Below are 25,854 nucleotides of genomic sequence, written 5' to 3'. Positions count from 1 at the left end.
TTAACACCGTGAAAATTTACAAATAAGTTAATACAAACAGAAATATTACCTATCAATTAACCAATCATTTCATGTCTTAAAAGCATGAGCACAAATCCATGAAAATACCGTGTGCTTGTCTTTGAGTTATGGGTGTGAATATACTTTGTGTTTCCCCTGATTTGTTTTTAGTTTTCTTTTCTTTAAGAATGAAGCCAAGAAATCCATCTTTTTGTGGCCTAGGGTGGGAGTCGATTGGTCAGAAGTGCTTGCCTCCAAGCACTAGAGTCCACTTGAATCCCCAGAACCTAAGGGATAGCCTGGCTACCCATACGGGCGAGCCCCAGACCACTGAGAGACTGAGGATGGCAACTGTGCTTGTCCTCTGGATTCTATGCACACACGTATGCATGTGTCTGACACACATGCCCACGCGTGGTTAAAAACATTCAGCCTTCCTCAATCTATAAAATCACCTTTTTAGTAAAGTACATATTTTATTCCTGCAGAACTGTGCAGCCTCATTATTCAGCCTTTTGCCCCTCTATTCTTGCTTCCTTCTCCACCTCTACTTGCTTACCCTCTCTCCATTCCTTCTACTCCACCCCCTCTCTTTAGAAAACAAATCCAGTGAAGGACTTTGGTAGCACCTTGGTAGCTGAAAGACTTGATGACTTTTTAAAATTAAAATCTAATGAGATTTTATTTGTTATCACCATTTGGTTCTAACAGTTTCCAAGCATTTCTAGTTTGGGGATTTTCTTTACATAGACAGAAAATCAAACCACCTAACGAGCCTGGATGCTACTCACGATCCTTACCATCCACCGGCAATGAGTTCAGCAATTTTGTTACTTCTTCAGGATTGAGTTTAATACCATAGCGGTCCAAAACACTTTGAAGTTTATTTGTATCAACTTTCTGCCCTTTGAAAGAAAAGGGAAAAAAAGGTTGATAGATGGTAATTTTTGGATCCGAAATAATGAAAATGCTGGCCCACCTTCATCCTCACGGTCACCTTCTCACACATTCATAAGACAGGGAAACATATTTCCAGAACATGGCCTTCTGAGCCTCTTAGAAAAAAGGCATCCCAACCCAGAAGAAAATCACCATCTAGAATGGGCCACTAAGTCAGGCCTTCCTGGTCTTCCTCCATTGCTGCTAGATATGATTATGGCTAAAGCAGCTGGACTCACTTTAATTCTCTGAAATATCATCATCATCATCCCCATCATCATCCTCCTCATCATCACATTGATATTTATGTAGATTCTAAACAAGAGCCAATTAATCTAAAAGCTCCCAGGGCTTAGAGATGGGTGAGGCACCGAGGGAGAGTGACTGCAGGGAGGCAGAGGACAAGCCTTGTCAAAAGAGGGATAGGATGGAAGGGGGCGACAAGAAACCAGAACTGGTGAGGATGCTTGTGCCTGTGAGTCTAGCATGTGGGAGGCAGAGGCACAAAGATCTCAAGCCTGAAACCACCCTGCCACTATACAGTAAGTGCAAGCTCATCCTGCGCTACATAGCAAGATTCTGTCTCAAGACAACTGAGAAAGATAGAGGGAGGGAGGGAGGGAAGGAGGGAGGGAGGGAGGGGAGGAGGGAGGGAGGGGAGGAGGGAGGGAGGGGAGGAGGAGGGAGGGGATATAAATGCAATACTACTAGACCTCTTAGCTTGTAAATAGCTGATCCAAGGCCTCCACTAAAACACTAGTGAGAATAAGCATGCTTTTGTCAGAAACCACAAAAAAAAAATAATTCGTTTATTAAATATCACCACCTCTTTGTATGGCTGAACTCTAAATCAAAGCCAAAGGCATAAGGAAAGTTGGATGCAAAAAATTTTCATTATAAATATCTTAAGGATGAGCATTAATAAACTTATGATGGAATAGGGTTGGGGGTGGGTAATCCAAGCACAGCACAATGCATCGTTAAAGTAAAAATGTCTTAGCGATGCCCTACCTGTGAAGACTTTGGCTTCGTTTATCACCCTTTTTACTTCTGCTTTATGGTTTTCTGTAAGACACAAACAGTTCGGACAGGAATATCACTCTGACACTGTGAACGCGATGTTGACCTAAGGAGTCAGTTTGCTCAACTGCAAATTTGCTCAAGGAAACTTAGGTTTTTGCTGTGTCCTTCTTGAGGGTGAAGAGATAAAATGGAAGTCCAAATGGTAACAATGAACAAACACCTGCCTGAGATGGGACCGGCCTGACGAACATCGGAAGAAATCCTAAGTTCAGACTAAAATAACCATCTACAGCAAACAAAAACAGTTCGAACAGAATTCTTATTAAATAAGCTGGTATTCACAGAGAATTTTAAACTTTGAGTAAAACTGTTACAATTGCTATTTACCAATCAAGAATACAATCACATAAATGATCACACCCTAAGTCAGTGGCTCTCAATCTTCCTAATGCTACGATCCTTTTATACAGTTCCTCATGTTGTGGTGACCCCCCCCCCTTAAAATTATTTTCATTGCTATTTCATAACTGTAATTTTGTTATTGTTATGAATTGTAATATAAATATCTAAGATGCAGGATATCTGATATGCGACCCTTCCAAAGGGTCACAACCTACAGTTTGAGAACCACTGACCTAAATGTACTGTGCAACCTAATTTAGTTTTCTGGTGTTTACAAATAGGACAGTTGAGAAAATGTCTTTATTTTTAATACTCTTTATGCATTTATATCATGTATATTTACCATAGTTAGTTTTACAGGTTTTAGTTAAGAATATTGATTTTAAATTTATTTTTAAATGAAACCGAGTAAAGCAAAATTGTCTTTCACCTACAGAGAGAAAAGGGGCACAAAAATAAGTACTTTAAAAAGCACCCAGTATCCTTATTAATTAGAGAAATTTCAGTTAAAGGCCTTTTGGGATAGGATGACTAAATGTCCACACCCTGAGAGCAGGGGCTGGGAAACTTAGCTCAGTAGTAACATCTTCATCTAGCACAGATGCGAGCCTGGGTTTGTTCCCCAGTATCACTGCCCCCGCCCCGCCCTGCCCCCAAACTGATAACACCAAATGCCAGTAAGGAGGTGAAGATAAATGGAACTCTTCAGCATTGTTGAGACGGGAGTGTTTGGAAAACATCTGTCAACTTCTTATAAAACCGAAGACTGTGGCACAGTATTTCCACTCTTGAGACATTTAACCGAAGAAAAAGGAAGCTCACATCCACACTGTATAATGTCTGCGGCAGCTTCACACTTGATAGTAAAGTGTGTGACACCTCTCTCTCATGCCACATGCAACCTTTGAGATGGGGCCGATCCATTCCTCACCAAGAAGCTGCACTGACTAGAGTATGGTCTTGCTGCTCCTCTGATGATAACATTTAGTGAGAGCAGAACTATGCGACTTTGCAGTCACGTGGTCACGTCCCATAAAGGATGCAGTTTTTGCCTCCCTGTCTGTTAAACGGTGCTTTAACATGGCTCTCAGCACTCATGCTGTGGGGGCAAGCACAAACGAGCTGAAGCACGAAAAACCCATGGGGCGTCTGCTTGGAGTGAAACGGAGCCCGTCCCAATCCCGATCCAATGGCTAGCACGTGAGTCCTGCTCGTGACGGATGAACTTTCAATGATTCCAAAGCCAACTCCAGATGTTACAGGTCAGAAGAAGCCAAACCTAGCCAGTCACATCCCTACCTACTGAATTTCTAATTACAAAAACAGCAATGACAGTTGCTTTGTGCCACTTAGTTCTTGGAGTCATTGTCTTGCTGCAGACAGGCTTCCTAAAAGAACACATGCTATGTTATTTTACTACCCAATATCCTCCTCGTTAAGCAGAGCTAATGTGGGGGGAAAAAGGAGCACCAGTTGCTTTTGGGTTGGGGTGGAGGTGGTCTAGGATAGGGTCTGAGGAAGACTCATGCACAAGTGCTGAAGTTCTGTCTTGATAGATATTAAGATTGCAGGTGTGAGCATTTAGTCAAACTCAGCAACCACGTGGACTGTGTAGGTCTGTATTAGTAATCTTATTCAATGTAATAATAGCTCCAGTTGAAATGCAGAGATTGTCAGACTGAATGAAAAAAACTTGCAACTAAATGCTATTTATAAAATTTACCCTTTGAACACATGGAAAAAGAAAGATAAAGACAGGCTTGCAAGCAGGCTAGTAGCTAGTAATGTTGGTAACACCGGATAAAGTATTCTTAGAGATATATATTATGTATGTATGTATGAATGTATATATATATATATATATATATATATATATATATATATATATATATATATATATATATGTATGTACTTGAGTGCTCTGCTGCATGTACACCTGCATGCCAGAAGAGGGCATCAGATCCCTTTATAGATGGTCATAAGCCACCAAGTGGTTGCTGGGACTTGAACTCAGGACCTGTGGAAGAGCAGTTGGTGCTCTTAACCTCTAAGCCATCTCTCCAGTCCTATGGACAAAGTATTCTTTAAAGCAAGGCATATCACTAGAAGTTAAGGGAAAAAAAAAGCGCCCCAAACTTCTAATAAGTGGATTGATTGAAATGAATTATGAAATTCCCAGTTCACATGTAATTAAAGTCGCTCTGACAAATAAAAGGAAAGTACACATACAGTATGAAGCACAGGCGCCATGTGTCGGAGATCCACTGCATGCTACGGCGAAACCACTGCAGCTCACACCATAGAGTCTCAGTCTGTGCCAAGGTGTTCCTGACAGCTTTCATTGCTGCTGTGGTCACACCCTAGGTACAGAGCACCCACAGTGCACAGAACCAGGGCTGCTCCATGAGGCATGCTCAGAGTACCTCAGGCTTATGACGTGTGAGTTTGAGTTCCTACTTGGCCTTCAGAAATCTTTTACCACCACCACTTTTTTGCAACCCCCATTCTCATTTACATTCCCTCTATTAAGGTCATGACCCACAGTTAGGAAGCTATGCTTCAAATTGCCCACTACATCCATGTCAGGAGGCTGCTTACAGACTGGATTTACTTCAGTTAGACTAGAGAAGAAACACTGAGGCCATCCGCTCAGGAGCTGACCAAGGAGGGGATTGGAATTTGAATATCACCAATCTCTCAACCTTACATGAGAAAAGATTGAGGCCAGACGTCCTGGTGCACACCTTTAATCTCAGCACTGGGAGGCAGAGGCAGGTAGAGCTCTGTAAGTTCCAGGCTAGCCTGGTCTACACAGTGACTCTGTCTCAAAAACAAAATGAAAAAGAGTAAAAATGAGCTAGGTTGGAGGAAGTGTGTGGGGGGGTCTCAGGGGGCACTTAAAATTCTCTAAAATGTGCTTGAAGCTGGCTAGAGAGAGGGTGTGGTCTTCCTTTGGGCTCAAGTTTTCAGGATGCCTTTTTGATGCCAAGTAAGTACATATTAAAATAAGCTTTTATGATTAGCTTTTTCTGAGTGCTTGATAATAGTCAAAATTCTTACCATCAAGTTTCAGAGTTTTTTTGAGATCGTCAGACTCCCTTTGAGTGATAGTCACACCCATGTTCCCCAGAAGTGTGCTCAGTTTACTGGAATCTACTTTCCCATCTTGTGAAAAGAGAGAGACAAACAAAAGTTAGTGTCCCTCAAGTGGGGAGGAAACTTACAATTCCTGAGGATTATGGCCTGTTGTTTTTACTTTAAAAACCAGAGACTAGTGAAAACAATTATTGGCAGAATCTAACAGAGAGCCAGAGCTTGTCTATCCAATCGTTGTAAAGAGACCCACCTCAGAAAGCTGGTGGTGACAAAGTTATAGCAAAGTGACAATCTGCCCCTTGTTTCTAATTAATTTTGCTTTGCTTTTGTTGTATTTATAATTAACTTCTCTTATATTAAGGATGCTGGGATCTGAGCCCCATTTGGAAGCATCTGACTTAAAATTTTACTGACTTTTAAGTAAGTAAAAATATCAGCGGTCGTCAGATGGCATATGGATCTGTCTGAGACTGTGGTCATGGCGTGCGGGGCCCAATCTCCCAGGGGATGCTTGTGTGCCTCCACTTTCATCTTTCATGGAGCCTTCATCATATTTTTACTTTTTCACTTTTGGCGTGAATGTCAGATTAATAGCCTCTGCACTGACTGAGGTAATTCAAGGTATAGTAATTCTCCTATTTCTTACCGCTGTGAAACTTGGATTTTTATATTTCTTCCTCTGTTGAAGCCTGAAGAAACTGCGTGAGGGCACAGACATTTTTTCCAAGTTACACAGAAGGAATTTACTGGGTAAATATAGTTGGATGTATAACACATGTATAAAATATGTAGTATAATATATGTTATAAAATATAGTATGGATGTACGTGGTAATCTGAGTATCCGGTGGATCATTCCCGGTTTAATCACAAGGAAATGGCATAGATGACAAGCAGAGTGGTCCTGGAATCATCTGCTTGGCTCCGTGTCCCTCTTACCTTTAACGATCGTCATACCATCCATTAGCCTTTTCAGATAGACCTTTCCATCTGTAGGAAAAAGAACCTGTTCAGATCGCAGGAGGGCAATATTAGGCTTCAAAACCCAGTCATTTTAGACAGACTTTATTTGTAAAGTGTCCAAGGCATCTCTGATCTACCAATAATGAAACTATGTGGATTGTGTGGATGTAGCCTCCCCCAGCCTTGAAGCGGGCTGATTCAGACTTTGCTGCCAATGAATAGGAGATCACTTGGGGTGTAGCCTTCCAAATTAGATGGCTATATTGTTACGTCAACTACCGCTGCCCTCCTCCAAAACTCTGCTACCTGCTGAGAGACCCTTGAGACATTCCAGAGACACAACCTATCCTGCACGTTGCCTATAGGCTGGCTTCAGGCACCAAGAATGGACTGGCGGGGGTGGGGGTATGGGGTGGGGGTGGGGTGGGGTGGGGATGGGCCTTCCCCCTTATAAGCACAGTCTCTTAGTAAACTCGTGGGCCTTGATCAGAGAAAACTTGTCTTAGCTTAATTCTTTTCTCACCGTCTAGTCTCTCTCTTTTTCAGCCCTAGCCTGCCTTCCAGAAATACCTGGTTCATGTAGGCCGCGGGCCAGCTTACTACTATACATGTGGACTATTCTAACTTTATTGACATGCCACAACATATATATATATATATTTTTTTTTTCTTTTGTGGTACCTTTTCAGTTTCCAAGTAGACCACCCCTTACCTTCTTTTTTCCTCACATACTATTAGCTAAGTATTAGATGGTTCAGTGGAATAAAAATAAAAATACAACTGAACTTCTACAATAGTATAATTATCTAATAGTGTATAGCATATTATTATATAATAGTGTAATTATCAGTTTTCTAACTAAGGATTAAAAGATATTAATACTCTTTTAAGGTATATAGATTAGTATCCCTTATCCAGCTGTTTGGAAACTAAAGTCCATTGGCCTTTTCTTGATTTGGGGATACCTTGAGGATGGATGCAAATTTAAAAGTAAAATGTATGTATGTTTCTTATTTAGCTTATATACCTAGACTGAGAGAGTTTTATATAATATTTTCAGCTGTCTAAAGTTCCATCATGATCTATCATATGAAGTCACGTGAACTTGTCCATTTGTGGTAGCACCTTGGCACTCAGACAGTTTTATGTACTGAGTTTTGGACATTTGTATGGGGCTGGCCAGGCTATAAGACCATTTAAGACTATATAACATAGATCACTTATTGTTATTTGGCAAGCAAGCAGACAGACATTTGTAGACATTTCCACAGTTTAACAATAAGACCCTGTGTGGATTATATTTTGGTCAAAGTACTTACCATCAACTGGCACATTGTTCATTAATTTAAGGAACTCTGAGTCTGAAAGCTCTATTCCCATTTCTTTAAGCATTTTATCCACCTTAGTGACCTCAACTTCGTTTCCTACAGAAAAAAATGGTAACACATGAAAGGACTACTTAATTATTACAGATGATATGAGATCTTGCACTCAATGCATAATAAAGGTAGGTAAGTCTTATGTGGGCATGTCTAGTTCTGGCAGAATATGGAAGTGTTGGCTTCTACTCTGGTAACAAAGACAAGAATAACGAAGTATTTTGCAATAGATTGTCGTGATTTTTGCTTGTGAGAGCTTACCAGGGGTTAATGCAACTTTATCTTTTTATTATTACTACTATAGTGGGAGGTATTTTTTTTTTTTTTTACTAAATGCATTTGAATGATTTATAAAAACTCTTCATAAGATTATAGGACTTCCTAAAAGTATGGAGTCACATAGTGTTGTCAAAATATTGGTAAGCCAAAGTTCAGGTCTAGGAAATTCATGTAAGAACAGCATGATTTGTATACACCTGCCAGTCTCTTGCCAAACCAACAGTCAATATATAATAACACTGGAGGAGTTCAGTACTTCATTATCATCAATAAATCGACCATCTAGACAAACATCTATCACCACTTTGGCAGAGAGAATGAACAAACAAAGACCAGGCAGATCGCTACTGGACTCTTGATGATCATGAGGGAATATTGAGAAAAGCTGCAGTGGATGAAGTGGGAAAACTTAGAACAGGGGGAGTTTCTGATGCATAAGACCGACCAAAGCTGAGCTATGAATATAAACAATTCATGTAGATCAACAGGGAGCAAGCAATGCGGTTGAAGCAGTCAGCTTCCTTACCAGGAAACCCCAAGACCAAAAGCATTAGCACATAAATTCAATCAGATCCTTAAAGAAGGACCAATATCCCAGCACTTGGGAGGCAGAGGCAGGTGGATTTCTGAGTTCGAGGCCAGCCTGGTTTACAGAGTGAGTTCCAGGACAGCCAGGGCTATACAGAGAAACCCTGTCTTGAAAACAAACAAACAAACAAAAAAACAAACAAAAAAAGAAAAAAAAGAAGGACCAATATAATGACTCCTTAAACTACCCTAGAAAATAAAAATAAAATAAAAACTATCTTAGAAAATAAAACTGAACATTTCTAAGCTCATTCCATGAGTACAATTATATCCCAATTCTCATACCAGAAAGAAATATAATGATGGTTAACATAAAAAAGAAAGCTATATATCAATTTCCTTGATGAAAATATAAAATCTTCTATGCAATACTTTCAGTAACACAGTAAAAGATCATATGCCATATTCAAGTTTATTTAATTCCAGGGGTGCCAGCATGGTTCAACACATGTGACCTGTAGAGCATAGTGTGGCATGTATATATATATATATATATATATATATATATATATATATATATATATAGTATAAGGACAGAAATCATGCGGTCACCTAAAAAGATGCAGGCAAAAAAAAAAAAAAAACAAAAACAAAACACAAAAAACAAAAACCTCTGATAAAATTTACATTCCTTAAGGAAGAGAAAGGAGTGAAGAAGAGGAGTGGGTGGGGGTGGGCAGGGGTGGGGTGGGGGGAGGGTCAGGGAGAAGAGGAGGGAGGAGAAACTGTGGTCAGGATGTTAAAAAAAAGAAGAAAAAAAAAAAAAGGAAAAAAATTTCACATGCGTTCATGACAAAAATCCTGGGAGAAGTAGGAAAAAATAATTTTTCCTTAAGATAGCCAAAGCTATGTGTGACAAACCAGTGGCCAATATCATACCAAATAAGGAAAAACTGAAAACCTAAAATTAAAGTAAGACAGAGGTATCCGCTCTCACAACTCACCGTTATTGTAGTGCTTGAAATCTTAGTTGTTGGGGGCCATGCAAGAGGAACTCCAAAACAGCTCTAGAACTCATGGAATGTAGTCCACTGGTTAGCACATTGAGGATGGATGTGCCTCTGAGAGGCAGATCCCCCGAGGGCGATGTGTCTGCCCTGAGCTGTGGTTGAGCACAGCTCTGCTTGCTGCCCTTGAGGTCATTACGTCACTCCTCATCTGTGAGTTGTATGAAAACTCTATCGTTTTTACATAGTTCCCCTTATGGAATTGTGCCGCTGGCACTTAGAATAAGAGGGATTAGTCTTTTTCCGGCTTTGCTGCCAGAGCAGATTAATGATTCACCCACCATCCTTAGAGAGAATTTGGGAGCTACATCTTGTTAGTGAAGTTAGGTTAAGATGTTTTTGCTAGTGGCTTTGATGTAGAAAATGTTAGGGAACAAGTTGAAGTTCAGAAAGGCAAACTCTTCAGACACACCAGAAGGAGGTACCAGATCCTGTTACAGGTGGTTGTGAGCCACCATGTGGTTGCTGGGAATTGAACTCAGGACCTCTGGCATATGATCTTTTACTGTGTTACTGAAAGTATTGCATAGAGGATTTTATATCTGTTCATCAAGGAAATTGGTGCTCTTAACCACTGAGCCATCTCTCCAGCCCGAAAGGTACACTCTTGACAGTTGAGCGAGGGAGTTTTTGAGTTTTTGAGGTCAGGGAACAGCAACAGTGGCAGCCAGACTCGTACTGGCTGACGTGCCTCTCTGGAGCAAGGGATGATTAATTTCCTGTACCCATTTTTGCCCTCAGTTTCCTGACACGATTTAATAAAAAATTGTTAATGAGTACATATTTGCCCTAAGGATTTAAAGTAGAAATGACTGGCTTTTTTTTATATGTGCTCGCAAGCACATATGTGTGTTCCCTAACCCTTTTTGCAGGCCCCAGAGAGTTTCTTGCTGGACCCAAAGAGCTTCTTGCTGGCCCCAGAGAGTCGAGCTTTGTCCCCCTCAGAGAAAAGTCTGCTGAGTGATCAATCGCTGACTCTACGCCCTGCCTCAGTTTACACGTGTCAAAGCTGGTCTTTGGCACTTAGAGCAATAAAGCAAGAAAAAGAAAGAAGGGATATAAACAGAGAAGGAAGGATTCAAATTATCCATGTTTTCAGATGATATAATCCTGCACTTAAAGGCGCTGAAAGATTTCCATCAGAAGACATGGGGGCTACTAAAGACCATTAGCTATTAGTAGTATGCAAATTCAGCAGCCTTTTCTATGTACCAATGATAAGCTCACTGAGAAAGAAGTCAAGAAAACAGTCTTATATTAGCCTCAAAATCAAGCACCCATGTATAAATGTCACTATATGTGAACATTTATAATGAAAACAAGGCACTGAAGAAGGAAACCACAGAAGGCAGCAGAAGATGGAAAGAGCACCCATGTGTATGGATTAGCAGCACTGATATCATTAGTGTGGCCATATTGCTAAAAGTGATGTACCAATTCCTGTTAAAATCATTATGATGTTTTTCATAGAAAAACTAGAAAAAAAATCTTAAAATTCATATAGATAAGCCAAAGACCTCAGATACTAGAGCATTCTTGAGTAAAAAATAACAATGCAGGAGATATCTTAATATCTAGTCTGAAGCTATTACAGAGACATAATAGGATAAAGCCTTCCAGCGGTACACAAACAGATGGGTGATGAGTGGAATTCAACAAAAGTCCCAAATAAGCCCACTTAGTTACAGCCATTGTATTCTCTACAAGGTGTCCATAGCGTGCAGTGGGGGAAAGACAGCCTCGACAAGTGCTACGGAGAAAACTGGACAGGTGCCTGTAGAAGATGGGAACTACATCCCCGCCTCTCACCTGTATAAAAATCAACTCAGACCAAGGACTTTAACATAGACCTGGAGCTTTGGGGCTTTTAAAGGTGCAAGGGCAAGACTTGCAGATCTAGGCATAGGCAACGACTAAGCTGGACTGCACTTACTTGGATAAGTAAGAGCAAGACATGATAAATTGGATTTCACTAAATTAAAAAATGCTATACAAATTATAGTAAAATGATAAAATTACAGAAAGGGAGGAAATCTTTGCCAGATATTCATCCTGGAGGTTATTAGTACACAGAATTTAAAAAGAACTTAAATATCAACAGGTCAAACAATCTAGCTAATAAATATGCAAATCGACAGGGCAGATGCCTTTTTCATAGTTGCATTCTGAGCTAATTGAATTGCACAGAAAGTCGACATCACAAGCCCTCCAGTTTTCCAGAGTGACACACCTGTCCACTTACTTATTCACAAAAGTCAAGTTACAGAGTCAGCTGAGGAGCGTCAACATGGGAATGGAGAAATTGGGTGTTTACTTCCGTCATAAAGAATAACGTTGGGTTACTTGCGGGAAAGTGAACAGAACTGGGGATCCTTAGTGAACTAAGACAGTGTCACAAAGACTAGTCTCTTATTTTCTCTTCCACGTGAAGTAGACAGGAGGGTTGGAAGCTGATAGGACAGCTGTGTGGACTCAGGACAGCTGCAGTTGCCTCCCCAAGACCAAGCTAGTCAACATTCCAGCATGCAGGGGGGGGGGGGCGGCGCTGTGAGCCCCCACTCCTAGCTGTGGGGCTTCTGACAGCTGCTGGCTGCGGGGGGAGGGAGAGTCAGCTGCTTCTTCTTCTCTCTCTCTCTCTTTTTTTTTTTGGTTTTTCGAGACAGGGTTTCTCTGTATAGCCCTGGCTGTCCTGGAACTCACTTTGTAGACCAGGCTGGCCTCGAACTAAGAAATCTGCATGCCTCTGTCTCCCGAGTGCTGGGATTAAAGGCGGCAGCTTCTTTAAGGGGAGACTCCATGCTCAGATGCATGGCCTGATTCCCTCGAGTAGACAGGCAGCACAAACAGACTCAGAGGATGTCAAGGGGAGGAGTTAATGGGAGGAGTGGTATAAGTTCCATAAGAATTAAAACCATGTAACTTTAAAAAGAGAACAAACCGTGGAAACTGGCCTTTCCTAGGCCAGGTGTACTGTCTACTTTTTTTTTTTTTAAATTTGACTTTAGCGATCTTTAAAATACAAATTATTATATTGCTGGGCAGTGGTGGCGCATGCCTTTAATCCCAGCACTTGGGAGGCAGAGGCAGGCGGATTTCTGAGTTTGAGGCCAGCCTGGTCTACAAAGTGAGTTCCAGGACAGCCAGGGCTACACAGAGAAACCCTGTCTCGAAAAACCAAAAACAAAACGAAAAAAAAAATACAAATTATTCTTTCACTGAAGCATATGTTTCAACTTCAGATTTTAAAAGGCCCAAGCCCTCTCTGAAAAAAAAATTAAATCTTAAAATCTTATGTAATTTTTGTATAAGATTGAAAATATATATTTATTATTGATAATAATAATTTTATTTGTTTACATTTCAAATGATATCCCCCTTCCCAGTTACCCCTCCACAGTCCCCCATCCCCTCTGACCTCTCCTCATCCTGTGAGACCCTGACTTAAAGCGTTTCTCCCTGGAAGGTAAAGCCCCTGGACAGTCCCAAGCTTGTTTTCCCTGATTTCTAAAAATACAGCCAGAAAGAAGCTCTTTGTTCTCTATAGCCAACAAAAAAGCCCTTTTGTTTCTGTGCCTTACAGCCAGAGATGCGATGATTGTGGGGAGACCTAGCCAGGCTCCCTGTGCCAAGGACTCCCGCTAGAGAAGAGCTGTAGCCAAACTCCTCCCAACTCCTCCCAATTCCTCCCAACTCCTCGGCTAGCTGTTAAAAGCCCCCTACTGTTACTGCTGGGGTCGAACTCCCCTGCCCTGCCAGGTGAAAGGAGTTTGTTGTTCATTCTCAGCTAGCTGACAATTGGTTTGCATCAGGTGTGGTTTTCTCTTGCCTTATTGAGGTGCCAGCCAGCTCATCCCAGGACTTGAGCCGAAGTCTCTCTAGTTTCGGGGGTCTTACAACCCCATTTGCCTCTTGAAGCTGCTCCTCTACCCACTCACCCACTCTCTCCTCACCGCTCTAGCATACCCCTCTGCTGGGGCACCAAGCCTCCACAGGACCAAGGGCCTCCCCTCCTACTGATGAAGATTGAGTGTATTTTTATTACTTGGTATTCCCTCAAAAATGTCTAGTTCAAGAATAAAATTCTTTTCCTACAAAATAAATTACAGATATATCTGTTTGCTAACTTTCCACTTACCTGTAACTGATTCTATTTGATCCACCAATTTTCTCAGCTCAACTTCCTTTTGGCCTGATCAGTTAAGCAGAGGGGAATAATAATACAGATTCAGAAAGCTGTACATCTCAGGAGATCCTTTAGAGCTAAGGTTAGCTATGTACCAAATAACCAAGAAAATAAATCTAACCAAAATGAAAACTGACATTTAATAGTAGACAATAAATAAAAACACTCTAAAAATGTTTGAACAAAAGGCAAATTGTGAAGTAAACTTGTTTCACACGACAACTGAAGTTATGACTCTAGCTGTAATCCTTAGTGAAGGGACTGTAGCCAGCTCAAGTGTGGCAAACACGGCTCTGGCAAGCCTTGCCCCTTTCTCCCATCCCCTGTCCCCTGCTGAAACTGTCAGATTACATCCTAAAGCTAGCCACCAAGGTCTACTCCCTTATTTGCCTACTTCTTCCTCCTGAGGCTGACCGCTAAGGTCCAGCTATCAAAGTACTGAACTCCAGCAATCAAAAGACCCCTCTGGCTCACCTAATTAACAAGCCCAATTAAAATGAAACACCTCATCCTAGCACAGGGTTTCCCCTTGTACCTTTACAAACCTCCTGTTGCCTATGGTCTGTCTCCTTTCTCTCCAGAGCCACCCTTTGTCCTCAAGGACAAATCTCCCTCCTCCCTGTCCCTTGTTCCCTTCCCTTTCTCCCTCATCCTCTATTTCCTGTTCTTGTCTCCTATTTCCTGCTGTCCCTCTGGGGCAAATAAATCTCCTTTGTGCTGAGAACTTGGTTTTAGGGTTCTTGAGCCAATACTGTCTCCTTAGTACAAAAGTTAACAAATACTGACTTCTGGAAGTGTCACAGGCTTGTGAGTTTCTGACAAAAATCTATTTTTTTTTTTTTTTTTTTTTGCTAAGGTATTTATTGGAGCTTTGAAACAAAACAAAAACAGTAATATTTTTATTCTTCAATTATTTGTAAAAGTATGTTGTAGACATATTTTAAGTAGCTTTTCTTAGAATTGAGCAGTTTTCTTTTACTTCTGGAAGTCATGGCGTTTTCAATATTTGCAAAGACTGTTATCTTGTATCGTCCCATGCTGACAGAAATGAAGAGGCTGATGCTAAGCAGGAATGTTTGTTAGGAGGCAGCAGGGACCACTGGAGTGGTCAATAAGCCAACTGCTTGTTATGAGGCTAGCCATTAGCTCACTGTATCATCTGTATTCACCTTAAGTTAAAATAATCAAGTTAAAATTATAATACATGCTTTATATAAAAATTTTTAAAACTACACAAGCGTCTAAGGAACAGATGTTTTTCCTTTCCCTTTTCTCACTCCAGTTACCAGGGTGCTTTAGTAATCAGTTAGTGAACTGCCTCTCAGGATGATCACGGGTCTAAAATGTATGCTATGTGCATTACTCTTATGAGCTGTTATTATCATTACTAATAATAGCTAATAATCCAACAATAACATACTAATAATATTATTAATCATTAAGAATAATAATACCAATTGAGTTATTTACAGTAATAAATCAAGTAATTATTAGTTGCTACTAATAATTAATAACACTAACAATTACTTATAATAACTAATAGTTAATGCCATGTGTCTTCCTCTGTTATTTTCACCCCATTGGACACAGAAGCACACTGCTGCTGTGGCTGGCTTAGCCCGGCATGCCCTTTACTCACTGAGCCACATCGGTAGCCTGAGGACATTTTTCTTTTTAATTTTAAGATTTATTTATTTTATTTTATATCTATGAGTGTTTTTTTTCCCCAGCATGTACATATGTGGACCACATGCATGCCCGGTACCTGCAGAGGCCGAAAGAGGGTGTTGCACTCCCTAGAGCTGACATTATGGATGGTTATGAGGAGCTGTGGGGGTGTGTGGAATCTAACCTGGGACCTCCCTGGGAGCCACAGGTGCTCTAGACTACTGTGCTACCTCTCCATCCCTCCATTTTTGTTTTCTGAGAAAGGGAAACCAAATGTAGCCAAGCCTGACCTCGAACTCACAATTCTCCACCTGGAAACAAGTTCCTAGGTTCTGTGATTACAGGTGTGCACCATCATACCCAATTAATGCACATGCTAAAGACTAGCAGCAGCATGTTGCTTTGTAATTTATTTGTTACAGTGACAAATCTTTAAAAAAAATGGACTAGAAAGGAAGAGAGGTTGGATGGGAGGGAAGGAAATTACATTGTATCACTATCAGTGAGCTATAGGAGGGTTAGAAAAATCAGGCTGCAGATCCTGTTTTTGTAAAGCCAAACAATAACGCTTACTTCATTACTGGTATCCAACTCTACTCTAGAATATATATAGAGAGAGAAATTGAAGGACTGTAAATTTTTTAAAATTTTATCTATGAATCTAATCTATCTAATCTATCCATCTATCTAATCTACCCATCTATCTAATCGATCTAATCTATCTTATCTATCTTATCCATCATCTATCTATCTTATCTGCCTATCTATCTATCTATCTATCTATCTATCTATCTATCTATTCCATCATCTATCTATCTATCTATCTTATCTGTCTGCCTATCTATCTATCTATCTATCTAGTCTATCTATCTATCTATCTATCTAGTCTATCTATCTATCTATCTATCTATCTATCTATCTAGTCTATCTATCTATCTATCTATCTATCTATCTATCTATCTATCTACCTAGTCTATCTATCTATCTATCTATCTATCTATCTATCTATCTATCTATCTATCTATCTAGTCTATCTAGTCTATCTATCTATCTATCTATCTATCTATCTAATCTATCTATCTAGTCTATCTAGTCTATCTATCTATCTATCTATCTATCTATCTATCTAATCTATATTGTCGGTCTGTCTATCTATCATGTCTGTGGGTAGTTTGCATGTAGCAAGGTGCATATATGGAAGTCAAAGGACAACCTGTGGGATTTATTCTCTCCTTCTACTATGTGGGTCCCCAAGGCTGAACTTACATTCTCACAGTTAGTGACCATCATCTTTACCCACTGAGCCATCTTGCCTGCTCAGATTATGGGTTTGAAATGAAAAAAAAAAAAAGGACATGTGTTATTTGTTTCATTAGAAGTTCTTCTGAAAGCTATTAAAAATTTCTTTTGGACTAAGAGTGAATGGAACCTCAAAGCAGTCATAGTTAATCCTGCAAGCTCAACTTCTATTTAAAAGCAGGCAGGCTCTTCTTGTGCCACTCACCGTCTTCCAGAGCATCCTTCACCATGTCAAGCTCCTCTTTTGTGAGCCTGATGTTCAGGGCTTCTAAAGCAGTATCCAGATTATTCACATTAACCTTCCCTCCTGGTGAAGCCGAAAGAAGACGGAGAGAGTGAAATGGTTCTGAAGTGTTCTAAAGTCCTCGCATGCTATGATGTTTAACTAACACACTTTACTACTTAATATGTGCTGAAAAAGATAATGTTTCCATAGTCCAGTGTAAGTCCCAATACTTAGAAACAAACAAACAAACAAACAACCCCCAAACTACATATAATAGGCATTTTAAAAACTCCAATCTGAAAGGTTAAGAGCAGAGTTAAAATTTTAATCTATTTATTTATTAAAAGTATCTACACATGAGAATGTGAGCTAGGGCAGAGATTACATAAGAGCACCAATCAATAAAGTTGAGAGAGAGAGAGAGAGAGAGAGAGAGACAGAGAGAGAGAGACACACACACAGAGAGAGAGAGAGAGAGAGAGAGAGAGAGAGAGAGAGAGAGAGAGAGAGAATAATTTAATTTGTTTCCTAAATGCGTTCAGATTATTTTTTCTGGTTATCTTTCCCCTCTTTCCTTTTGTTGTCTTCTTCCTCTTCCTCTTCCCTTCTAAGATACCCACTAAAGGTCCAAGATTTATTTATTTAATGTGTGTGTGTGTATGTGTGTGTGTGTGTGTGTGTGTGTGCTACATGAACGTGTGTGTCTGTGTATCACCCGCATAGATATGTTTACTATGGTGTGCAAGGTCAGAGGACAATGTATGGAGGCCACCTCCCTCTTTCCATTACATGTTTCCTGGACCTTGAACTCAGGTTGTCAGGCTTGGCAGCGGGCACCTTTACCCACCTCTGAGCCATCTTGCCGACCCCCTTTCATCTTATATTTTCTTTCCTCCCCTAACCCCCAGACTTCTTTTGTTCTGAGACAAAGTATCCTTGTGTAGTCTGGACTGCCTGGAACTCAATGCATACTCCAGGTTAACAGTAAACTTCCAGTTATTCTTGTGCTTCAGCCTCTGGTGTGCCAGGATCATCACCATAAGCAACCACCATTGCTTTCTCTATGCATTTCCATTCTTATAACCTTTTTTGTAGGGAAAGTTTGTAAAATACAAGGCAGCAGAAAGCTTTCTTGTTGAATACAAACTATTATCAGGAAAGATATTCTCCAAGAAGCAAAATAAGTCTTTACATTGTACTAATGCAAACTCAATGGCAGAGGGCAGTTCAAATGCTGTACTTGTTCCTACTCACGTTTACTATCCTTCACATTTCTCAGCAATCTGTTTTGAAACACCTTTCCATCATCTGTAAAGAGAGACAGAATTTAGCCCCCTAGAACCACTGACACGAGGCACCAGCAAAGCATTATGAATGACATGACTCTAGCAGGATGCACTTTAATGAGGTGTCATTAACAGTGACCTTTCAAGGTCACTCCACACTAACTTGAAATGCAAATATTTTCCATTCTCATAAGGTTATCTATTCTTTGGTGTTATAGTCATTTAAGAATTTCATTCTTCCATGCTGCAATACAAGAAGATATATAGGGGCTAGAGAGATGGCTCAGCGGTTAAGAGCACTGGCTATTCTTCCAGAGGACTCAGGTTCAATTCCCAGAACCTACACAGCAGCTCACACCTGTCTGTAACTCCTGTTCCAGAGGATTTGACGCTCTCACACAGACATACATGCAGGCAAAACACCAATGCACCCAAAATGAAAATAAATTATTTTAAAAAGATATATAAAACACCCTGTCTTTTTATCCTGTTGCTGCTCTAATCTTCAGGCGACAGTGTGCTAATGATTCTCAAATGGAGTCTGAGGAGGTGATAGCAATTTACTGTCAAGTCAAAAGTGCCTTGGCAGTAGCTTATGGGATTTTTGCAAAGACTCACTGAACCAAGGTCCTTGGAAGGTATCTGCTGCTTCGAATGAGACACGTGGCATGACTTACGTGGCAGGAGACATGGAGCATGACTTACCATCAACAGGCAAGTTTTTCAGGAGTCTCCTCAGTTCTTTGTCCGAAAGCACAATCCCCATATTTTTAAGTTCACGTTTTAGGTCATTGAGGTCAATTTTTTCTCCTTTAAAAAGATAGACATTCATAGATAAAATATTAGGGAATAGTCAAATTATTTTTAATCACCTACAAATGTGCTTCTGCTACAACTCTTCTAATACAAGTAGGAAAGAGAAGGAGACATGAAATCTTCCAACAGAAATATTTTTGTCATGAGTTTAAGACAAAATCTATCTCTTAGTATTTGTAAATCATATGATCCTGCTGATGGAAGTGGCACCAGAGAGCAAAGAATGACTAGATAATTTTTCCAGAGATTTAGGATAATACTAGCTTGTGCATAATAAAATTCACTATTAAGAATATGATATATCTCCTCTATTTTGTTAGAACTTTATATTGCTTGTAAGATATTATTTACATCTTTTAAAATGCCTTATTTTCATATTAACCATCTAGTTCTGATGTTGGTAAACAAGAATACCAGTTTCTTGGGAAAAAGTAGCAAAAAAGTAAGACATTATAAAAAATAGACATTTTTTTGCTTTACTTTATAAAATAAGTAAATAAAATTGTGGGCCAGTGATGTAAACATTTTATCAAGAGGATTATTAAAAATACATGCACCTTATGCCAGCAAGATTTTGCTGACAGGACCCTGATATAGCTGTCTCTTGTGAGGCTATACCAGTGCCTGGCAAATACAGAAGTGGCTGCCCACAGTCATCTATTGGATGGAACTAGAGAAAGTACCCAATGGAACTAGAGAAAGCACCCAAGGAGCTGAAGGGGTCTGTAACCCTATAGGAGGAACAGCAATATGAACTAACCAGTACCCCCAGAGCTCGTGTCTCTAGCTGCATATGTAGCAGAAGATGGCCTAATTGGCCATCATTGGGAGGAGAGGCTCTTGGTCTTGCAAAGATTATATGCCCCAGTACAAGGGAATGCCAGGGCCAGGAAGCAGGAGTGGGTGGGTAGGTGAGCAGGGTGGGGATAGGGTATAAGGGACTTTCAGGATAGCATTTGAATTGTAAATGAAGAAAATATCTAATAAATTGTTTTAAAAAAGAAGTGTATATTGCTTAAAAGTAAAAAAAAAATGCACCTATCAGCTATTACCACACCTCAGAAAATACTGCTAAAAGATTGAGTGTAAAACATAATTTGTTTAAAAATAATTCATGACAAATTCTTACCAGTAAAATCTTTTAGTTCTTCTTGCAACATTTTCAGAGGCACTTTATTATCAGCTATAACAAAGAAGCATATCTTGAAGCTCAAAATAAGATACAAAATAACTTATGGGCACTTTCCCTTCTAAAATAATAATCCAAAGCCATGTCCCTATAGATTACAGCAGAGGTTCTTGTTAAGCATTTAATTTAGTCACTCAATATACTTATTCATGATACATAATAAGCAAGAAACAGAAAAATTTAAATAGAAAATAAACTTGTTTCAAAAACTGTGTCTTTTGCCATGTTAAAGAGCAAATCTCATAATTGATAATGAAAAGATAAAATTCAGAAGTAACGATGTTCTACAGGCCAGCTTTCCTGTCCTCAAATTTAGAAAGTCTTTCTGACCATGTCACTAGCATTGAGGATCGACTTCTCATGTGCTTTGACACTGGCCCTGTCTTCCCTGGTGCTACTATTTTTCCCTAGAAGAAGCTCATTCATTTCTTCATTTCTAAACCTAAATGACTATAAAACCAAAGGCTCAGATGTCAGTGGATCTAGGCACATGGCTGCATTCCCTGTACTCGGGAGGTGGAGGCAGGAGGTTCAAGAGTTCTTGGGCAGCCTGGGTTACATAAAATTTTGGTTAGTTTTGTCAACTTGACATAAGCTAGAGTTTCTCGGAAGAGGAACCTCAACTGAGAAAATGCTCCCCCCCCCCACCAGATTGCCTATAGGTGAGTCTGTAGGGCATTTTCTTCATTAAAGATTGATGTGGGAGGGCCCAGTTATGGCCAATTCATCCTGGGTGATATAAGAAAGTGGGTAGAGAGGACCACAAGGAGCAAGCCAGATGAAACGGTTAAGATGAAATAAACCCTTCCCATCCCCCCAAATTGCTTTTGGTCATATCATTTTATCACAGCAGTAGAAACATAAGATAGATAGCAAGTTTCAGGCTTTCCCGAGTTAGATAGCAAGATCATAATCATAAATAAAGTCAATGGTAGCCAACACACTCACCACCAATGGGCAGGTTTTTTAACAGATCGTCCAACTCTGTTTTGGTCAGCTTGACTCCCATGTTGCCTAGAACATTTTCCAGATTTTTTACATTGATGTTCTCTAACCAGAAAAAGGCAGGGCGAGGAGAAGAAAATTATTAACTCAAATTTGTAGTCCCCAAAAATATTTGTTCTTAGAGACATACTCCCTTTGAAAATCTGAAGGAAGCTATGGATCTGATCTTACATCTCCACAGATTTCATAGGTTTATAAACTGTATTAAGATCTTAGAGATGGGCTGAAGCCCAACAGTAGGTCTCAAATGCTCATGAAATCCATTTTGTTTCATATTGAAAGAAAGGTTCTGAATCATGATTTTGCTTTTCACATAGAAGTAATACCTCACTGAATAAAATATATAAGGGATATAGTATTATATGTGGTTTAAAATAAGTTGGGATCTAAGACACTTTGACTTTATGCCATTCATCAAATATTTCATATTTATTTTGTTCTGTAATTATATGACATGTATCAATCTATATTGGCTATACACATTTTGCTTTTTAAATATATTTTTTATTTTATGTGCATTGGTGTTTTGCCTTTAAGCATGTCTGTATGAGGGTGTCTAGTCCCTGGAACTGAGTTACAGTCAGTTGTGATCCATCAGGTTTGTACTAAAAATGGGTCCTTTGGAAGAATAGTCAATGTTCTTAATCACTGAACAATCTTTCCAGCTCCATACACTTTGATTTTTATAGTATAACAATATACCATGAAACTCATATATATTAGTATAAACAAACATTAAAAACCCAACTTCCTATTGGACTGTCTGGAAAGTCTTATGAATTGCCTCAATTATAGGTCACAAAAATGGTATGTAAACTCACTAGGGTAGGTAACAAAGGACAAGTTTTTAATAATTTGCTTTAAATATTTGCTCAATTTATACTCAAGTTAGAGGAAAATTTAGATTAATTTGGAAAAGAATCTGTGTACAAGTTGGAATGTCATCAACATGCAATAGCTACTATGTTCCCCTATTCTTCCATTTTCTCCCTTTTCTAACTTCTTTTATTACATAACTATTGAATTGTCTTCATCCCTTGGCTCCTGCTGATCCCATAGGATTCTCATGTGGATCAAGGACATTTATTAGTCTGTAATTCCTATGCTGTGGACAAACTCTTGATCCTTACTTATCACTTCAAGTATGCCAGTTTGCGTGTGGTTTTGCTTGTAACATGAACACTTGCCACCTAGATTTGGGTAGGCCTGATAACATCCCTTTTGTGTCTTAAGACAGCTTTGCTTACATGCATTTATAACTTTGAGAACTTCGAGGAAATTGTAATTGTAAATGTAGCCTTCTATGGTTGTTGCTTAGCTACTTGAGATGTGGTAACGTTTAAAAGCCTCAATGGCAGCCTTAAAGGGGTCCATATTTCATGTTTGCTAAGGAAACCATGCTGGAGCTGGGATCAAGATAAGACTAGAAAAGCAAGAGAAGGTCAGAGAAAGCTGAGCCTGCAGTCGCATCAAGTCTTCCCATCAAGGTCCTAGCTCTGCCAGAAAGTGGGATCTGAGACTAAAAACAGGGACATTTTATAGGTAGACTTGCTGTCTTGGTCAAGTCAGTATAGTCACCTCATCAATGTCCCTTTTGGGTCTTAGGTAACAGACTCCACACTCAATTTCTTTAAATTTTTTGTTTTGTTCACATATACCTCTAAAGCATTTCTGAAATTTCTAAGTAATTTAACAAGGAACATTGTTTTCTCAGTTTCTAGGAGCCATCTTAGCAGTAAGTTTGAATGCACACCTTGCACTCAAACCTGAGCTACAGGAACATGTCTTTGTGTCAGTAAACTTCCTCACATGCCACACTGGACTCTGCTGCAGCACTCTCAAGAGCCTCTCCTAGATGTGTTCCAGTTCTCACCAGCACATATTGGCTGGTCCTGTAGTTCCTTCTAGGAATAATCACTTCCCTACTTAGCTGAGCTAGTACTTTCCCGGTTGGTTAAAGCTGACATTTGACTGTGCATAGTAGCTAGGAAGGAAAGGAGTCTTTCAAGGCAGTTTTCCCCTAATGAAGCTTCTGCAGGGTTTATGGGAAAGGAAAGAAGTATCTATCCTCTAATTAAGAGGAACCATGCACTTTCAAGAACTAGAAGTTCAGGGGGGATTGGAGTCATCTTTTCATTTTGAGACAGTGTCTTGCCACGTAGTCCAGGTTGGTACCAAACTTATAATTCTTCTGCCTCTGCCTCCCAAGTGCTGAGATTACAAGAATGTGCCACCATATTCAGATTCAATTGTGAAGGTTTTAAACAGCATTTCTGTTTATCTTTATCATGTTAATCAAGAGAAGACATCTGTGAAAATTATTTTAGAAAATAAATATATCTCTACCGAGATATAACACTAAAATGTTACTACCAAGAGTCTAATTTTAAAGTCCGGTTTAAGCAGATGTTTATAAAATGGAGCAAAGCAACAGAATCACCAGAGCAATTAAGGCCAATGGTGAAGCATTATAATAGAACCAACAAAAAGCCTTAGGTAGCCAGGTTCCTGCTCACCTGTAACGGATTTCACTTTCCCCATCACTGTCTGTAGATCAGCATTCCCCTTTTCTGTATTAAACGGAAATATACAATCAAGAATGTGAGCCCAGAAAACAGACACAGGTCATGGATGCATAATGAAATACAGAAATATTCAACTCACATTGCAATTCTGACACTTCTCAAGCATTTTTTTTTTAGATTTTTAGAAAATATGCCATAATTGAGAATATCTGTTGGAAACTTGTTCATTCTCCTTTAAACATTTGTAATCTGGGGCCAGTGAGGTGGCTCAGCAGGTACTTGCTATCAAGCCTGAATATCCAAGCTCTACTGCCAGGCCCCACATGGTGGAAAAAAGAGAACTAACTTCTTTCAAGCTGTCCTCTGACCTCCACATATGTGCTATAGCATGCGTGCCCAATCCTTCCTAATATTTTAAACACCCTATAATCATTCTAATTTGAATTACTTAATTAATTTTGATTTTGGAGATGAAGCTCAGGGCCCAAGGCTCTGCTATGTGCTCTGCCCCCTGGGTTTCATCCCTAGGCCACCTGAGAGGACAAAGTAGATCCCTACTATTTTCCCTATAACACAACTAACTTAAAATGGGTCACAGAACTAATGTAACATCTGTATACTTGAAACCACTACAGGATAACACATCAAGATATAGTCACAGGGGATAGCACACTCAGTAGGACCAAAGCAAGACTCGACAAATGGAATTTGGCAGAATTAAAGAGATTCTGCATGGTGGAGGAAGCCATGAATAAGATTCAACCCTTAGAATGAAGAAAATCATTGTCAGCCATTCATCTGCATAGAGAACTTTACAAAGCAAACAGAAAAGCAAATGAACAACTAATCGTTGGGCCAATGAGCAGAACCGTTTTCAAAGGAAGCACAAACTGTAAGTTGATACATAGAAATCTTTAGCCATCAGAATATTACAAATGAAATCATCATTGAGATTTTCTGTCATTCAGTCAGAATGGCTATCATCAAGAAAACAAAAACAAATTCTGGAGAGTGTAGAGGAATTTTAATCCAGCAACATAGCTGCTCTGGCAAGGGATCACAACCAAAGATCTAGGCCTGTGTGGTTGGCTGGAATGTAGACATGCCACACACTTTTAATCCCTCTGACTGGAATACAGACACACTCTTAGCGCACATCTTTAGGGTAAAATTAGTTTGTGGAAGAAAGCAGCCATGTTTTAAAGTAATGGCTAAATGAGGGACAGACAAAGTGATGAATCAGAGAAAGATCTGACTGAATGAATTAGAGATAGGATATCTCCAACTCTCACCAGAACAGCACAGAAAAGAGAAGCTATTTAAGAGCAGTGCAGAGATAGAGAGAGAGAGTCAGTTGGTAGTCAGTGCTGTGAGTGCAGTGAACTGGAGTTGAGTTTATAAGTTCAAGCAGTTCAGTGTAGGTCAGCAGAGGCAGTTGAAGCCAGAGAATAAGAAGGAGCCAGAAGATTCCAACAAATTTCCAGAGTTTGTTTGAGGTCAAGCCAAGCAGAGCAATTCAGAGAGAAGCTGAGAGAAGCCTGGTTGAATCAGTCAACTTGGAGAGGAGTTTGAGCCAGAACAGCTGAGTTGAACCAGCCAGCCAGAGTTCAGAAAGACTAGGAGGGTCAGCTCATTCAGCAGTAAGCCTCCAAGATGACAATTACATTGGTGAATAAAAGATACTTTTAAAGGAGAGGATGTGGGGGAAGGGTGGACGAGGACCACATATAAACTGTTGGTGGTATGAAAATTATGGATGTTTCTCAAAACACTGAAACTAGAGCTACCGTATGACCTAGCTCTACTACTCCTGAATGTAAGCCAGAAGGAATCCAAGTTAGTGTACCACAGAGCTATCTGCCAACAGCATTTACTGCCGAGTTATTCATAACGGATAACTTAGGGAATCAGCCTAGGAGGTCACTAATCTATGAGTGAATAAAGGAAAGGTGGTTTTACATGCACAATGGAGTTTAAATTCA

General features: G+C 39.7%; 1 protein-coding gene across 1 annotated transcript in view; it reads right to left on the bottom strand.

Moving 5' to 3' along the window:
* Gm11639 (predicted gene 11639) overlaps positions 1 to 25,854 on the bottom strand; it is a 227,902-nt gene that overhangs the window by 24,248 nt on the left and 177,800 nt on the right. The window contains exons 85-96 of the mRNA XM_017314877.1: positions 23,864 to 23,917; positions 21,291 to 21,392; positions 20,283 to 20,336; positions 19,043 to 19,147; positions 18,306 to 18,359; positions 17,031 to 17,132; positions 13,811 to 13,864; positions 7,742 to 7,846; positions 6,399 to 6,449; positions 5,425 to 5,529; positions 1,951 to 2,004; positions 801 to 905 (exon numbers count right to left, since the gene is read on the bottom strand). Coding sequence (XP_017170366.1) covers positions 801 to 905; positions 1,951 to 2,004; positions 5,425 to 5,529; positions 6,399 to 6,449; positions 7,742 to 7,846; positions 13,811 to 13,864; positions 17,031 to 17,132; positions 18,306 to 18,359; positions 19,043 to 19,147; positions 20,283 to 20,336; positions 21,291 to 21,392; positions 23,864 to 23,917 — 945 coding nt within the window. The remainder of the gene's footprint in view (positions 1 to 800; positions 906 to 1,950; positions 2,005 to 5,424; positions 5,530 to 6,398; positions 6,450 to 7,741; positions 7,847 to 13,810; positions 13,865 to 17,030; positions 17,133 to 18,305; positions 18,360 to 19,042; positions 19,148 to 20,282; positions 20,337 to 21,290; positions 21,393 to 23,863; positions 23,918 to 25,854) is intronic.

The sequence above is a fragment of the Mus musculus genome, chromosome 11, assembly GCF_000001635.26.
Source record: "Mus musculus strain C57BL/6J chromosome 11, GRCm38.p6 C57BL/6J".
NCBI classification, from domain to species: domain Eukaryota; kingdom Metazoa; phylum Chordata; class Mammalia; order Rodentia; family Muridae; genus Mus; species Mus musculus.
Note: the sequence above shows the minus strand (reverse complement) of the source record. Positions and strands in the feature narration are given on the sequence as shown.